The sequence below is a fragment of the Chroicocephalus ridibundus genome, chromosome 9 (genome assembly GCF_963924245.1).
Source record: "Chroicocephalus ridibundus chromosome 9, bChrRid1.1, whole genome shotgun sequence".
In the NCBI taxonomy this organism is placed as follows: Eukaryota; Metazoa; Chordata; class Aves; order Charadriiformes; family Laridae; genus Chroicocephalus; species Chroicocephalus ridibundus.
This window is the reverse complement of record NC_086292.1, coordinates 15,689,025-15,705,926: the sequence shown is the minus strand read 5'-3', so window position 1 is coordinate 15,705,926 and position 16,902 is coordinate 15,689,025. Positions and strand designations below refer to the sequence as shown.

At 38.0% G+C, this 16,902-nt stretch overlaps 1 protein-coding gene across 7 annotated transcripts in view; it reads left to right on the top strand.

Moving 5' to 3' along the window:
- HDX (highly divergent homeobox) overlaps window positions 1–16,640 on the top strand; it is a 53,279-nt gene extending 36,639 nt beyond the window's left edge. For 5 of the 7 annotated variants that reach the window (XM_063346003.1, XM_063345997.1, XM_063345999.1 and 2 more), the window contains 4 exons: window positions 3,089–3,168; window positions 5,904–5,987; window positions 8,470–8,592; window positions 9,225–16,640. In XM_063346003.1, the coding sequence (XP_063202073.1) occupies window positions 3,089–3,168; window positions 5,904–5,987; window positions 8,470–8,592; window positions 9,225–9,350 (413 nt within the window). In that variant the 3' untranslated portion in view covers window positions 9,351–16,640. Of the gene's footprint in view, window positions 1–3,088; window positions 3,169–4,194; window positions 4,239–5,903; window positions 5,991–8,469; window positions 8,593–9,224 lie in introns of those variants that run through there. The other 2 variants (XM_063346001.1, XM_063346004.1) reach the window with 2 other exon arrangements.
- Window positions 16,641–16,902: the final 262 nt, after the last annotated feature.

Here is a 16,902-nt window from a genome sequence, read left to right as displayed (position 1 = left end):
TAAATGACAAATTCACAGTTTGCTGGTGCAACTGAGAGATGGACAGACAGTGTAAGTCTCACTTCCCTGGGAAGCCAGGTTTAAAAAAATGGTCTCTGTTAACCAGCTGGTTCTACACAGCCAGCTTGAATATCTGTTCCTGTTAGCCTGAATCACACCAACAATTCTCATCTAAACAAGCACTGATGCATGTGAGCCTGCCCGCTCTGAGCTGACCAGAGCTGTGTAGTTACAGTTTTCCTGATATTAAACTCATGCTGATGAGATACATTCAGAAGGTGTGTTAGTTCAGACTTAGTCTTGAACTAAAAGAGCTTCACAGTATGTCAGAGCACAGCAGAGCGTCTGCCATTAAGCTGTCTGTGGTGCGTATATGCTCTCTGACAAGCAAATACAAACCAGCAGAAAAGATCAAAGTCAGTAGCAGGGGATTACTCACAGCCTTAGAACTGCACATACAGGGTGCCTGTGTGTTCTCAGGAAATTGCATGATCTTGAGTGATAAATGTCTCAATCTTAATTCCCTTTTATTCCACCTCTCGGAACCGCATGACCACGTTAAATCGATCTCTCCCTTTCCCTCTTGTACATTAGCGCTCTGGGCCTGGGGCAGGTGAAATGCCGCTCCGCACAGTCACTAGCTTCACAAGCTCAACTAATTGCTCCCAGTGCTTCTGATTAGAAGAGATCAATAAAGCCTTTGCTCTCTAAACTAAAAGAAAGTCTGATCTAGTGCATGCTATTGCAGCTTAATATGCCAGACTTGATCTTGTCATTTTGTCTGAACAATTTAAAGGAAAGAACTACAAAAATGGAGAACTGCTGGGAATGAATTTGTGATAGCTTTGTCATATTCTACAGTAAAGAGAGTAAAATGATGAAGAAGTGGGTCAAGTGATTGAAAGCCAAGTGAGATGCAGAATCTAAGAGTCCTTGATTTGCCTGAGGTATGGAAGGAACTGATTTAGTCAGATCTGCTTGAAAGAAAATGGTGACGGGGAAGAGTCTGAATTCTCTGTAGCTTAAAGTGAGGAATAACACCACGTTTATTGAACGAGGCTTTCATAAACACCATAAGGCTGTAAGACTATGAGTAGATTATTAGGGTCAAAGCTTAAGGAAGTGCAAGAAAACTATAGGATTTCCATAGCATCCAGGAATCCCACTTCCATTCCTTTATTCTACCATGAGAATTATTTCTATTAATTTGTCCAGTTCAAAGGAGTAGGTTTCACTGCTGCAGCTCAGCTTATTTTGAACTTCCTAGGAAATATTTCCACCAATAATCATGTGTACTATTCAGTCACAGATGTGTGATTATTTTAATGTTTGGGAACTATAACTTCTAGTCCTAATTTAAAAACAAACAAACAAACAAACCCCAAAAAACCCAAAACAAAAAAACCCACAAAAAAAACCACTCTCAAAGACAGGAAAAAGATGTTTTTAGCCACCTAATTAGAGTGAAAGTGTTGATGGCACTTGCTTTTAAAATGTAGTGTGTAAATATTTACAAAAAAATAAAATCTGTACTCTGATGCAAAATTAAGCATTAAAGTTCTCATAATGCCTTACCTTTTTTAAACGTATGTTAATTGAATCCATACTTTGTGTAAATGAACACAGCTCTGTGGAGGCCATTATAGCTGTGCCAGTTTATATTAGCTGAGGATGAATATTTAAAGAGTTGCAAGTGCTGTAGGGAGTTGCTTTGTTTGGCTATTGAATCCAAGTGGCGACTGTCAGGGTTTACGGAGTGACGGGTGCCTTAGACTGCTTCAGAGTCCCCGAGGTGCCTCTTCAGTGACCTTCATTGCTCCGATGACGGGGTTGTGTACTGCTCCCTGCTTTACCGTTCTCTCATTTGGAACCCATTTGCCTTTGCTGCTTAGCAGAAGTTTTCCTCTGAAGCTGTGGCCTGTGGCAGATTAAATTTATTTGAGACAACTTCAAATAAAATTAGTGCAGTTTAGAGATACTTTACTGGTAGAAAAGTTAGTTAAAACAATCAGTGTCTCTGTATGGTCCGGCCTAAATATTACCCTCTCTTTGCAACTGTTGGTAATCTCCAGTTAAATCCTGTTACGCCTGTGTTTGTGTGGAAGTGATACGCCCCTGCATCGCTATCTGCTCTCCCTTTCAGTATCCCACACGGACATCTGCTGCCCATTCGCTCACCAGGCCTCCTTTCCTCGTCAGGTGCAATAGCTGGACTGTTTGATGCTTTTAATGCAAGCTCTGCCCTCTGCAGAACCGTGTCATTTTACTAGCACTTGGAAGGAGTGTGTTTCCAATTAATAGCGTAGCTGTTAATGACATCATTTGAGTTATCATAGCTGCCTTGCCTCTGTGTTTTGGTTTATTTTCTGATTTGCTGTTTCTATCAACCATTTTCTTCTTGATAGTATATTAAGTGTGGAGAATTAAAGTAAATCTGAGAAACGTACTTAATTGTAGGGATGAACACGCTTATCTTTCTTGTTTTTTCATGTTGGCCATAGTCAGGGCTGATAGAACCATCTAATGGTTGTGGCTGAAATTTAAGGACAGGATTTTCTCTGTTTTCAAGTTGCTTATGCATAAGAGAGCAGCTTAGATTCACTAGGAATAAACATTTGCCATATAAGAATGAAATAATCTACTTAATTAGTTTTTGGTTCAAAACTAGTCAGTGCCTGCAAGAACAGGATGGGTTTCTGATATGTACCCTGTAATTTCAGGGCATGCAGGATTTTTCATATATTAATTTATTTTAATAAATAAAAAAAAAATTTGGGCATGTCTGATGTGAAACTCTTCATCACCTTTGAATATTCCAACCTGAACCTAAAAATAGGAAGGTTTTGGTATGTTGCAAGAGAATAATTGATAGTTTTCCTGTTGTTTCAAGTAGTGATTGCCGTGACTTTGCCCTGAAATAATTGTGATATGATGTCTTTTTTAATAAGGCATACAGTATTTTTATGAACAGACATTGAAAAGATGACTTTGCTTTTGTATCTAGCAGATATGACATACTTAGTGGTAAAGACTATTAACTTCAGCATAAAATTTGAATGAAATCTGAAAAAATAATTTATTTCTGCAGAAGAGGCAAATGAAGCTCTTCAAAATGAAGAAATCGGTCACAAAGATGATGACCAGAATCCAGTGTCTACTGATAATGTGGTATGTATACCTTTTCCACTAACGTGACCTCCTTAATTGCTAATATTGAGGTTATTGTCCAACACTAGTGTTTTTCACGAGTTGAAAACTTCAGTCAAGTGTGCTAAGAGTCCATCCTTACTGGTTGAGCACTAAAAGAAACTGTACTAAAAGTACTGAAACATAGAACTATGCAGATTCAGTAGAAACTGAATTATACTGATTTTTCTGTATTAGAACAATCTGGTGTTCTTTTCTGGAGTGCAAAGCACAACGCTTGGGTAGTGCTCTGTAAGTACCTAGTACAGTAAAACAGTAAGCGTAAAAAAACCCAGAAAGAGAATTGAAAATGTTTTTCTGTAGCTTTAGGAAAGTCAGGTATCTCTGGTGCTTCCTCTCTATAGCTAACCTTGAATATGTGAGATCAGACCAGGGTGGGTACGTGCTCTTCATTCCCATACCCTTGGCGGGGCGTTATTTAGATGTTTCTTGTTTTCTCACTGGCATTCCCATTGAGTCAAACACAGTTGTTCTGGCTGTTTTTAATTGACTGCAGTGAGACAAGGAAGGAGAGACAGAGGGAGGAGTCATGGCAAATAATGCAATATATCCCCTTTGTTTAGCCTGCCTTCTCTCAAATTAGAAGAAAGGAGAGGAGGAAGAGGAGAGAAGACCCCAGGTGGTAGGGTAATTTTTATCTTAAAAGTTATCTCCAGAATGAACAGGTGATGGTTCCAGTTCCCAATTGCACTCTTACTGCAGTCAGAGATTAAACGACAGGAGCTCGGAACATGACGAGAACATTTGTCTTGAATTAATCACACGCGACCTGAAGTGGGAAAGTGAACAGGAGATTTCCTTCCCTGTATATAAAGAGAGAGGAGAGAATGTTTTCTTTCTTTTCTTAATACACGATCATCTTATGCGTAAACTGAAATCCCATGGCTGTATTTTCTGTGGTTGCCTGAATAGAAACAGCTGCCTTTTCCCCTTCTGTTTACCTTAATGGCCTGCTGTGACCTTAGATATAATCACTCTGATTTTCAGGCTGATGCATTTACCATGGAGATGCAGAATGTAAAATGACAAAGGTAAAAGGTTTGCAGAGATGATGTTTGAGATGCTCGGTTCTCCAGTCTACCTGAACTCCAGCATTATATAATTTGATATAATAAGAGGGGGGAAAAAAAGAGGAGTAATTTTTTCATACTGTGTTCTGAAAACACTGTAACAAAATTTTTAAAATGTATGCAGTTAAAATTGGACTAACATACATTGAACTTGCATAAGAGATAGGGTGTTCTTATTTGAAATTCTAATCTGTTCTTTCCCCTACTATCTTAAAATGTATAATTATAAGAAAGATGGTGTGAATGTTTGGCACTTATTTAGAGACTCTTCCCTCAAGCTGAGTCTGAAAACAAAAATATTTGAATCACAGTCTTACTCGGGGTATGATATAGCAGCAGATCTTTGTGACATTAAGCCTTTTGAAACGTTAGCACTTCAGCTGGGTTGTCAGACACTGAAGCACAGAAAATGTGGTTTATCCTCCCTGCCTTCAACACATATTTGTGAGCTTGGTGGGTACTACTGCTGAGAGACTGTTAGAGATTAGTGAGAGACTGTCAGCTTCTCTTTAAGGATTCCTCCTTGGTAAATAGAAAGAAATTTCTGATGACTGGTCTGCAAGCAGACAGGAGACACACACATGCCGCAGAGAAGAAACCTCCTCTAAAATAACACTTCAAGAACTAACCATTAAAATGTATTATGTCCGTGTGGGCCCTTGCCTACATGGTGTTAAACGGTATACTAAAAGATGTAGTAAAATTGCTTTGACTTGTTGTAAAAGTTCATGAGACTATATAGAACTGTCAAAACAATGAAAAATAGTAAAAAAAAAAAAAAGAAAGAACCCAAACACCTTTTCTTACACTACCACTGCTTCCCTCTGAAAAAAAATAGTGAAATCTATAGTTTGATCTGGGCACTCATCCTTCTGAGTTCTTGGTAGAAGATGCCATTCTTATCACTATCTGTCATAATTCATTCAGTCTGGTTGAGATCTAGCTTAGATATTTCTACGTTCTAAACAGCGCTACGATTGGCCTTTAATGTTGTACTTTACATACCTTTAGAAACCAAATATAAAAAGCTACCAGGAATTTTTGTGAATTAAGTGAAAGTGTCCATGTCGGTGCATTTGGGAACTGTCCTTTGGATCAACATCCTCTGTTGTTTAGGGCGTTTGACTTGCACTGTGGCCAAAGAAGGCCAAAGGAGACCTCTTCACTTTTTCTAGGCCAGAAGTAGGTCAGTTAGGACTTGCCTGTCACTTACCGTAATGTCTGTTTTGCTCCAGAGGAATAAACTTTCCTAACCTTCTCCGCCCTGCAGGAGGCCTTCAACAAAAGGTTTATAGAATAAAATGCAGGCTTGTGCAGGCTGTAATGAGTTGTAATATGTAACTTGGTGCCAAAAGCGTGGTGACAAATAGCTCCTCCTCTGTAAACAGCCTGTCACCATGGCAGCAGCTCCGAGTAGCCAGTCTCGGTTTGGATTCTTCCTGCATCTTTTGGCTGAGGTGCATGATTGCCATCTAATGGGGGCTCCACAATTCAAAATTTCTTGTGAGCCAGCAAAAGGTCCTGTTGCCTTCGTCCTTTCGTGGCAGTTTGAGATATGGATTGTTGTTTCTTTGCCTGATCTGTGCGTTCGAGTGCTTGGAATGAACCATTTACTTCTGTTTTCAGAAAATAGAAATTATAGATGATGAAGAAAGTGATATGATAAGTAATTCTGAAGTGGATCAAATGAGTTCTCTTTTGGATTATAAGGTGAGTAATTATGAAATATTAGGCAGGAGAGTCCTTCACAGGACGTTCAGATAGAATTCAGCGAAGGTATGGGGGAACCTGGGACTCCTCTGCTCTTGTCATGGTACCGCACCTCATCCCCTCACTCCTGTCTCCTCATCCCATTTACAGCCAGATTACCTGTATTTCAGCCCAGAGGGAGGCAGGAAAAATCCCATTTCTACAGAGCAGTTTGTTACTGTAGTTGTAGCCATCTGCTGCTCCCACCATGTGTCCCAGACAGAGCAATTGATTGAGCTTCTAAACCAAAACTTTCTTTTTGTGTGAGAATTGTTCTTTGGAGTGTTAGGGCGCATTTTGACATGCAGCGTGGTGGCGACAGCTCTGGAAAGAGACACAACAGCTGGAATCCTCTAATAAACTGGTGGGATCTGAGAAGGCGGCATTCTCGCAGTGTAGTGCAGAAGATGTCTGGAAGCAGTACTTGCGGGAGGGAGGAAAAGCAGTGGGATACCTGGCAGCCCCTGCCTTCTGCCAAATGGTAAAGGTTATGCCTGTGCTACTGCTCTCCTGGGACTTGCCACAGTTCGGTGTTGTGTATTGAGCATGTTTTTAATCTACGTAGCTGATTTTTATTTATTTTTTTTTTTTACTTAGAAATCAGGTACGTTCTACTAATGATAATTGCCAAAGTAATAAATACATCATCTTTTCAGAACAACAATAACTCCTTCAAGCAGCGTTTTCCTGGTAGGGGCAGTGGAGAATGAATATGGAGAGGGAATGACCTTTTCATAATGTCACCTGTCACCACAGTGACAGGCTTGTTGTGACAGCGTGCCATACAGAACCTTGTTTGTTGGTTTGTTGTTTGACATTAGTTGATTAGACTTTGTGCCTGTGTGTTTTCTGCATAAATCTGAATGCCTCCTTTGGCTGGGCAAAATCCATTGCTAAATAGGCAACTTCTAAGTTTCTACCTGAAAGAAATGCATTCAGCTGATTTTTGCAGCCCAGGTATCTCTCTCATTCTCAGAGCTGTTATAACCCAGAACGGTACGGTGAGCAATGTTTTGATTGAAGAAACGTGAATTTTCTGGGGGAAAAAACCAAAACGAACAACCATTTTTAAAAACCTTCCAGTTCATCACGTGGTCTCACTTTTTCTTATCAGCTAAAGTTGAATCACAGCCAGTCTAGCAAATGTAAGCATGAATAACATCATGTAGGTCAATGTTATTAAAAAATATATATATTTTCATCATTAAAACAAAATACCAGCTTATAAGTTCACTACTGATATTTGCTTGTGTAATTATTTGCTGCCACCAAAGCCAGCCATCAAGGAACATCTTGTATGCAAAACCGCCGACCTAATTAATCATATGGTTGCATAAGCAAGGGTGGGTTTTTTCTTGCCTCTGATAGCCCTCAGTAAGTGCAACACTTAACATGAATTATCTGTGAACCTTTATAAATGCTTACTTTCTATCCGTATTGTGCTTTGCATTGTACACCATTTCTGTGTATTTTTTTCATTATTATGTTACGGACGATGCACATTTGGTGCTACTATGCAGACACCTTTTGTAGAAATGCACAATGACTTTGATCTTGAAAAGTGAACTGTGTATTTAGGTGACATGATCTTTCCAAAGGTAAATAACCAGAGAAAATTAATTTTAGCTCTATGCTGATCAACAGATTTAGCATTTTGATCTTGCATACCAATCAGTTGGTAAATTTGAAGGAGAAGAGATATTTGGAATAAACTGAAGTACTTATCAAATCAGAATTTTTAATTAAGTTTGTTATTTTTATATTAATTGATTTCAAGTACAGTCACACGTATTTATGCAAAGGTTGGAAAATGGCCCTTTTAGCCACAGCATACACACTACTGCTGTTTCTCCATTTTGTAAATACATTCCTATTTATTCTGTAATCGGAGAGATCTTGAGGAGGTTGGTGAACTGACACTTCATGATACACGTCAAACTCAGCTGCACTAGAGGATGCTATGTTTTAATTTGTGGTAGCTTTGAGGAATTTTCAAGTTATTTTCCCTGGGCTTTGTGTCCAGTCTCCTGTTGTAATAATGGAATGTAGTTGCTGTCTCTTCTCACCTGACCTTTTCAAGATCACTTCTTCTAGGAAGAGACCTGGGCTTTCTTTTTCTTTATTTTAAAATGGAATTAGAGGTCGTCCTTATAAAATAAAAAGCAGTGCTTCTTTAAAAGGTTCATGTAAACTTTGACCCAAGTCATTAATGCTTTAATGATAGTCAGTAATTCTGAAGTGCCACGTCTGCATTGTGCTATAATTCTATAACTATAGAACTCTTGGCTGTACTTAATATTGGTTTTGGCAGGACGCATAATAAACACATTTCCACTCATTTTCACTAAAAGCATTTAATTTTAACACAAGTATGTTTAGGTGCCATTAAAAAGGTTCAGTGCTGTTTATTATTTCCAGAACTTTATGTAATTTCTGCCCACAGAATGAAGAAGTCCGATTCATTGAGAATGAGCTGGAGAATCACAAACAGAAGTATTTCGAACTACAGACGTTTACTCGGAGTTTGATACTTGCTATTAAATCAGATGATAAAGAACAGCAGCAGGTAATTCTTGAAGTAGGTTTTGATAATAGAAGGTGTTCCTCATTTTGTGGTCTGTCACTCCCTTGGTTTTATTCCGTAGTGCCCAGAGGCTCAAATTGTGATTAGGGCAGCATTGTGCTTAGCATCTTATACATAAAGAAAAGCTGAACTTTAAAAAAAGAAAGATCTTCTAATCTGCACAAGCAATGACATAGACAAAGAAGTGTGACTTTTGCAAAGGGAAAACCAGTGCACCAGTGGACGCTGAGGGACTGGGATTTGTCTGTTGTGAGATCTAAGGTGTGAGATCTAGGGAAAAAAAGCTGGGCTTCAGTTTTGGTGCGTCGTATTCAATATGTAACACTTCTTTTAGTGCTTGGTTGGATCATGTCTTGTATGGGTAATGTTTTGTGCTTTGTTTAGTAAGAGATTTTGTTGCTTTTATTTTTTTCCTTTTGCCTTTAAGATATGTCATCTTGGACAATGTTTTTCCTTTCAATATCTGTCAATACTGACCCCTTTTTTTTACCCATCCAATACCAACACTGACTGAAAAGCTCAACAGAGTTTTTTCACTATATGTTTAAAAGACGCTTGAATGCTGACACAAAGCATATACATAATACTGTATCGTAATATTTTTTTACTTACAGGCACTGCTCTCCGACTTACCTCCTGAACTAGAAGAAATGGATTTCAATCACGCATCCCCAGAGCCTGATGATACCTCATTCAGCTTGTCCTCTTTATCAGAGAAAAATGCCTCAGACAGTTTGTGATTTATTTTTTTTTTTTAATTGACAAAAAAGAAACCCTGCGTAACACACAGGTTTAAAGAGAACGGCATTTTGCTATCCAGCGTTCTTCAGTCCAAAAAAAAGAAAGCCCAAGGTGAAGTAGACCTTCCTGAAGGATGACTGTAGTACATCATGGCTACAGTTTGCAGCGTCAAGAAATTTCAGATGTTGTTTTTGGTAAATGAAAGAACTGTGTGAGGAAAGGTTTCACTTTTAGCAGTTTGGCTTTGATTAGGATAACTTCTGACTTTCCAGAATAACTCTTGCTCTGTAGCAATGTCTTTTTGAGCAGGGATCCAAGAATGGAAAACAAATGTCCTGTTACACAGACAACTAATTCTTCAGAGTTGCTTGCTCACCAGTCCTGTTTGTTATTTTTTTCCCCATTTTTACTCAGGTAGGTGGACTGAAAATTGGGAATCCAAATAGAATAACGGGCTTTTTATGAGTTTTGCTTGAACCCTTTTGAAATATGAAATTAAACTAAAGTGTTTTTCATTACGTGACTTCAGATTGTTGAATCTTCCATTTTCTGACCAAAACAGCTGAAGAAACTTTGAAAGGCTGAGAGATTTGAATTATTGACAATAAATTATTAACATGAAGAAGCAGTCCTAAGTGTTGTAACAAATCAGATGGGTATGAGAAACCTGATAGCTGCAGAACGCAACTTTCTGATATTCTCACAGTAGCAACGGGATTAGATGCTTACACTACTATTTCGGGTTTTATGAATGTAGTTACAGTTTTTATTTGTCAAAGTCTGAACGCTAAAGTTCTGTTCATTGTTTTAAGTATTGGTTATATATTTTTACACAAACTTTACTCTGTTTTATCAAGACACTGTCATAAATCCACAGCCGTCATTGTGTCCTGAGGGGTATTCCAATGTTTGGAATTGAGCTTTGCAGATCTTCTAAGCGTGACCTGGTTTTGAAGTCGCCCTGTCTGATGAAGTTTTGGCAACTGCCATGTTAGAGTTGTCATTTCTAAACTGTGAGCTTGATTGCGGCAGTGGCTGAAATGAATTTCTTCTTTCCTGGCTGTCGTTCACATTGAATCCCTTTACTCATCTGATTAAATGGATGTGCAGACACATTCAGATAAATTTAGTAGGGCACGTATGTGCATGCCCGTATTGTTGATGCTCTATAACTTCGAATCTGAATATTCCTTAGCAAGCATTTTTGAAACATACCTTCACAGTCTGCTAAAAAGCCTGTTCTTTCAATTTTATACCAAATAATTATTTACTCTGGTGAATCCTTATTCATGCAGTACAGTAAGTAATCCTGTTAATTTCAGTGGGAGGTCCAAGGTGTAGCTCAGAAAATCGAATGTTGGGGAAATAACACCGTTTTTTTGGGGTGTTTTTTCTCTTTAATACTGGGATTAACTCACAATTTGAGGTTTTTCTCAGTCTGGTCTGTTTCTCCCTAATCACTTCTACAGCTTTTTTTTTTAATTGTTAGCAAGCTCTGTTGTTTAAGGTTTTTTTTCTGTCTCTGTGTTGTCCTTGGGCATGGGGAACTTTTAACAACATTGTTAAACGCCAGCTGCATAAAGGATAGTAGCAGTTTTAAAAACTGTTCTTAAAAACAAAAAAAAACCCAAAGCACTTTCACAGTTCTGGCTGCCACACAATTCAGTTAGTTCCCAAAAGACCTCTTACCATCTACTCTACAGAGTAACCCCACAAAAGCAAGCTGTTGGGCCTGTGTTTGAGTTTAGGCACTAAACTCAGAGCAGAATCCCAGGAGAGAGGGAAGGCACTGTGTAACCAGGAGGTAAGTGGTGGGTCACTCATCCTGTCACTGCCTGAGCTGAAACGTTACCTCCCGGCTGGCAGACACGTCCTTATAGCCTTCCTCAGAGGAGGAGCAGTGTTGTACATGCCTGTTGAAGTGACCACTAATCAAAAATTAATTCAGGTTTGTAAGCAAAGATCACAGTACTGTCCTTCAAATGTAAGACAGGGCTCAACTGTAATTCTGCGCTCTCTGAAAAAATCCTTTATAAAGGGTTTTCTATACTGGGTTAACAATGCTTTCTATTACTGTTCTCTCTAGATAGGAAATTTGTGCCACTGACAATGAAACCTCTTGTTTTCTCTGAGCTTTGCTGAAATAGAAAAAAAAAATAGTACTGTGATTCGACACTATTTGAACCCTCTTTTCCTGCTGCTTTGACTTAAATTCCCATGATAAAAAGCAAGATACTCTTAATGAGAATTCTTGGTTTCATGGTCAGTTAAGTCATCCACCTTTATAGAAGAAAAAATTTTGTTGATGATTTGTATTTTGCTGTCTTGCTTTTATTTCATATGCAAAACCAATAGAAGGAATTAATTTTGAATGAAATACTACCAGATTCAAGCAATTCCGTAAGTCCCTTTTCTCACGGAAGCTGGAATCCTCTTTAGGATGTGCAGCTGAAAGTAGCTGCAGTCAACACCCACCTCGACCCTGTGGGCATGTTGGTCTTTGGCCCTTTTCTCCTGTAGGGTGACAAGACAAAACATAGCCAAGTACTCATGTTTTCATACCCTGGAATACTTGACAATATTACAGGATATTCGGGAAGAAGGAGTGTAAGTTATGTTCCTATATAACAAAATGCTATAGAGGATAATACTGTACAGCTGTTCTCCATTTTTTTTTCAATATCGGTGTTTATTCTCTGTCATATGTAAAACAAAAATTTAATGCTATGTTACCATTACTGGTATTTTAAATCATTGCAACAATAGTTCTGCTGTACAGTGGCTGAAGAGCAGCTTACGAGGTCCTGTAACACAACACTTAACCATCCTTGAGAGTTATGAAAATACCTATCCAAGTATGGCACTTCAGACTAGCACCGCACACGGTGCTTTGTCATTTAGGGGTTTCTTTTGGTTTGCTGGTGTCCCTGACACAACGTAATGTGTTAATCGAGTTTGCAGATTGCACCCCCATTGGGTAACACGTTCAGCTGGACCTTAGAACAGTACGAGAGAAGTGGGCACATTCCTTCCCAACTTCGTCCTAGTAATTGTGCTGAGACAATAATGACAGGCATCGCATTCTGATACACAGTCACCGGGACACTCGTTTCCAGATGAAATTCTGAAAGTTCAAGTGATGGGGAACGATGGGGATGGCTCTCTGGGCCCATGGCATGTTAGGGTTTGGTTTATGGTTATTTCCTCTGTTCGTAGGATGATAACAAAAGCCCACATTAAGTGCTAGCCCATCATTTGCATAGACCTTCCGTGCCAGATAAAGCTGACATTGTGTTGCGTTACAACGACAGATATAAGCCCCCCTTCCTCTTTTGCTTATTTAGCCCTGTAATATGAATAACTGCTACAGCAGAAGTGCCACGTATTGGTATTTTTATTGTCTCTGTGAAGGCTCTCATTTGCTTTGTCTGTGAAAGATGACTTCCCCAGCATTGTTTATTCCCGATGTATCTGTCAGAACACAAATGATGAAGTGTGTCTTTCTGAAGAAACCAAAGTGGGAAAAGGTAGTTCAGAACAGACACTGTAAAGCAGCGGCAGGATGCTCGCTCTCCTTAGGGAGCAATGAAAGTCTTTGATGCTAGCAAGCTTGCTTATAGTTAAGAAAGCGGTTTCCTGAAGCGATGCCTCTTTTCATTTCCCTGCAGATGATGCTTCTGTCAAGTCGATAGGTCTAACAGGAATGAGTAATAGTAAATATTCTAATAGGTGATTTTTTTGGCAGATTTAAAAGTACACGAACAGATGCAGCATACAAGTGTCAGTTTTCTTGAGTGCTTGGTTCTTGAAGCAGCACTGCACTTTAATCTTTCCAAGTATTTCTTTTTCGCTAAGGCAATAAAAAGTCTGAAAATGACAAGCAGATTGTAGGCTTTGCAGTCCTCTGAGTGAAAAAAGGAATGTACCGGTTGTATCTTCATCTTCTTAAATTGGGAAGCAGCTTATCGATTCCATTCACCAAATGGAGACGGCTATATCTACCGTTGTGGTTTGTATAGTTGAAATGATAGGAGAAATCAACGGTATCATGAACATCCTTATTGTGGAAATGGAAATTACTGCTTAAAATCAATCAGCTATCCGGTTTGAGATCTATTGCACTACCGTAGTAGCAACATGAAAAAGAAACTAACGCACAGCACTAACTTTTCCCTGGATACTGTAGTCGTAGTTGACTGTTGGTCTCAGGATACTGATAGCGTAAGGAAAGACAATAATATGCATAAATGGAATAGCACAGAATATCTGAAACATGAAGAATTTGTAACTTGTAATGTTACAACCAAAAGCTTGATTTACTACCTCTGGTCCCGCTGCCCAGGTCCTTCGGGCCAGGCGGTGAGCCCCCAGCCTGCCTCGCGTCAGAGGGCTGCCAGCTGCCTCACCTTCAGCTTGCGTTTCGAGATTCTGCCTTCCCTGCCCCAGATCATCACAAGGCGGAGGAAGTTGCTCAGTTGTGAGATGCCTGATCAAAGGTAGAGGACGGTTAGTGAGAAAACTCCAGCTAGTTATTAGAAAAAATCACAAGCTGGTTTATGGAGTTTGATTTCTCTACCCGATTAATATTTTAGCACACTGGCCAAATGTGAAAACTTAAAAATTATGAGCAAAAAAATGAATAAGTGGTACTACAAAATTGTTTTTTTCCATGGCAGAATAGGGTTTCATTCTGTATTTAAAGAGTATTCTGTATTAAAAGAGTATTTATTTGTCTCTGAAAGGCAGCAGCTGACATTTTGGTCAGAAGACAACAGACATAAGTGGGGCAGAAACTTGGGCTTGTGGTGGTTGTTGTTTTTAAACGAATGAGCAATTCCTCTTCCATAAAAGAGATTCTTAAGAATGTTCCTGTAAGGAAAATGGTTTCAGGTCAGTGCTTTGGTTCTGGGGAACACTTACTGTATTACTGAACTAAGTAAATAATTCTTTTCAAATTCTGTATTACGTTTTACACACGCTACCTCTGAAACGAGACACCACCTTTAAAACCACACGAAAATGTGAACTTCAACATTTTTTTTTTTAACGTTTTATGGGCAATAAATTATTTCCAACATGCATCCTTAAATTTTGTGCTTGTTTTTTAGTTGAGTGTGAGATATTCAGTTTGGTTTAAATTTTAGTACTATTTTTATGTATTTGTCTTAAACACAATCTATGGACAAGGAAATAATAAAGATGTGATATTAGGGAGGAAAGACGAGCATATGTTAATGGTAGTACGTATTTCTATTAAAGCTGAAGGATGATGTTGTAAATGAGATACCTGTGCTATTTTTGGTACGGTTACTGTAAGGAATAGATATTATCCTTTATTCTGGTACTAAACGATTGTCGTAACATTTCTCAATACATCATAGATTAATTTATCAGAGAGAACAGTCAAATAATGAGTCTCAGCAATGTAATGAAAAGGAATAGGATTTTACATTTTGAGACATACAGTTTCATAAATATGTCCTCATATTTTTATTTCAGCTATTGTTTCTTTCTCTTTTTTTGCATAACAATATGTATAAAGACCTTGTAGAAACAATTTTGATTTGCTCGTAAGCAAATTTTAAATTAAAATGGATCAGTAGCAAGCTAAGGTTAAAACCTAAGCGGTAGCCCATGTTTGGGAGCAAAGTTTCAACTGAAGAGAGTCCCTATAACTTCCCCCATCCCATCTGTCTCTGAAATCCAGAGGGGAAGGTTAACGGAATATTGAAGCCTCTTCAGCCTGGGGCTGGGGAGGGAATGAGACCCCAGGAGACATTTTGGTTGAGTAGCAGAAATGAAGATCCTGGGCTTTTATTCAAGAAAAATGACAATAAACTAAAAAATTTTTACACCTTGGAAGACAAGAGCTTCTACTTTATCTTCAAATTTTTATGAAATATAGTTCAAAAAGTCATTGGCAAATCCACTGAAATGTGGGAAAAAATGTACTCTCCAATGGAAATTTTATCATTTTTATGATTATTTCTAGAATTACTGAGTGTATATGAATACACATATGCATATTTATAATGTGCACAGATACACTGAACTTGATCATCATTATTAGCATCTAAAAGGCTATTTTCACTTAAAATATTAATGTAGTTCTAAAATATCTTTTATTTGCTCACATTTTTGTGTCTTACCATATATCGATTACATAGTTTTGAAATTTAGTCCAACACATCCATACGAATATTGTTTATAGTTTAACTCCATGCAAAACTGATAACTTTTAGGCTTGGAAATTTATTAAAATGCCCATAATAATGGTATTTCTAAGTGATCTTGGCAAATAAACAAACTGCTGTATTTATGAAGAGAGAATGAATCATCTGCCATGATGATTTATGCTTTAGTTTCACTAAAGGTATCAGTTGGATTTAAAAAAAAAATTCTGAAAGTTTAAATGTTATTGTATCCCTTGGATGTTTTCCATAGCCTCCGAAACATAAGATAATTGATGATCTTAAAAGTTGTCTCATTTCTTTCTGGGCCAATTTGTTAAGCTTTGTAACCTGAGTGTATTACTGAGTTTCGCTGTGAAAATCAATATTTATGTTGCATTTTTATTATTTGCATCAGTATGTAGCAAAGAAACTACTACAAATCTTAAACTGAAGTACCTCCACTATGGTCCAGGACATGTGATCTTGGCTTATTTGAAAGATAGATGCCTAGTGAAATATTCCATACATTTGTATTGATTTTTTTTTTCCTGTATATATAAGGGTATTTATAATCTTGTATTAACAGAGTCATCATGAGAAATGCTTATTTCCTTCTTTAGAAGCCTGCTCAGCTATTTTTATATAAAATGTTGGTCTTCGCCTTAATTTTTTTTTTGTGAAAAATTGTGCCATAGATATTTTAACTTATCCACAGATAGTTTACAGAACTTGCTTTAACTTGTCTTTAGTTAATTATTTTTTCCTCAGATTGTTCTAAATTGTTTTCTCCTCCAAATGTGTGTCAAGATTGTTTTGCTTCCTTAATTTTTATTTTTTTTTAATGTTTTTGGAGATACCTTCATATGCATGCTTTGGTAGATCAAGTTTTTTCTCTGTAGTTTATTGTTTCTAGTTTAGCAAAACCTTTCATTGAAAAAAAAAAAAATAACGAAGTAATGCTTGTACAAATGTATCTAGAATGGCCCAAATGGTCAGAGTAAAGGGCTATTTAGCATTGGCAAATTTGTCTACTAGACTCAAGGATATTTTTCTACATCTGTCGAGTTTGGGACTATGAAGAAATGAAATAAAGGTTAACTAACTCTTTTTCCTATATGAAGTTCTCGGTTTCTGTACTTCTTATTGTCTTGTAAAAATTCAGTCATGTTAAGTTGCCTTCAGGGCTCGGTGAGGCACATGCAAGTTCTGCTTCCCCAATTCTTTGGTTGTCACTCTACTGCTAGGCAACTGGAGTCTCCATCAAACAGAAATAAAACCATTTTCCAGTTCTCTAGGTAGGATTTAAGAGGCAGCAATATTTACGTCAGCGATGGGCAAGTTGAACGGCGGGTGGGGGGCTGTCGGCAATGGGCAGCTT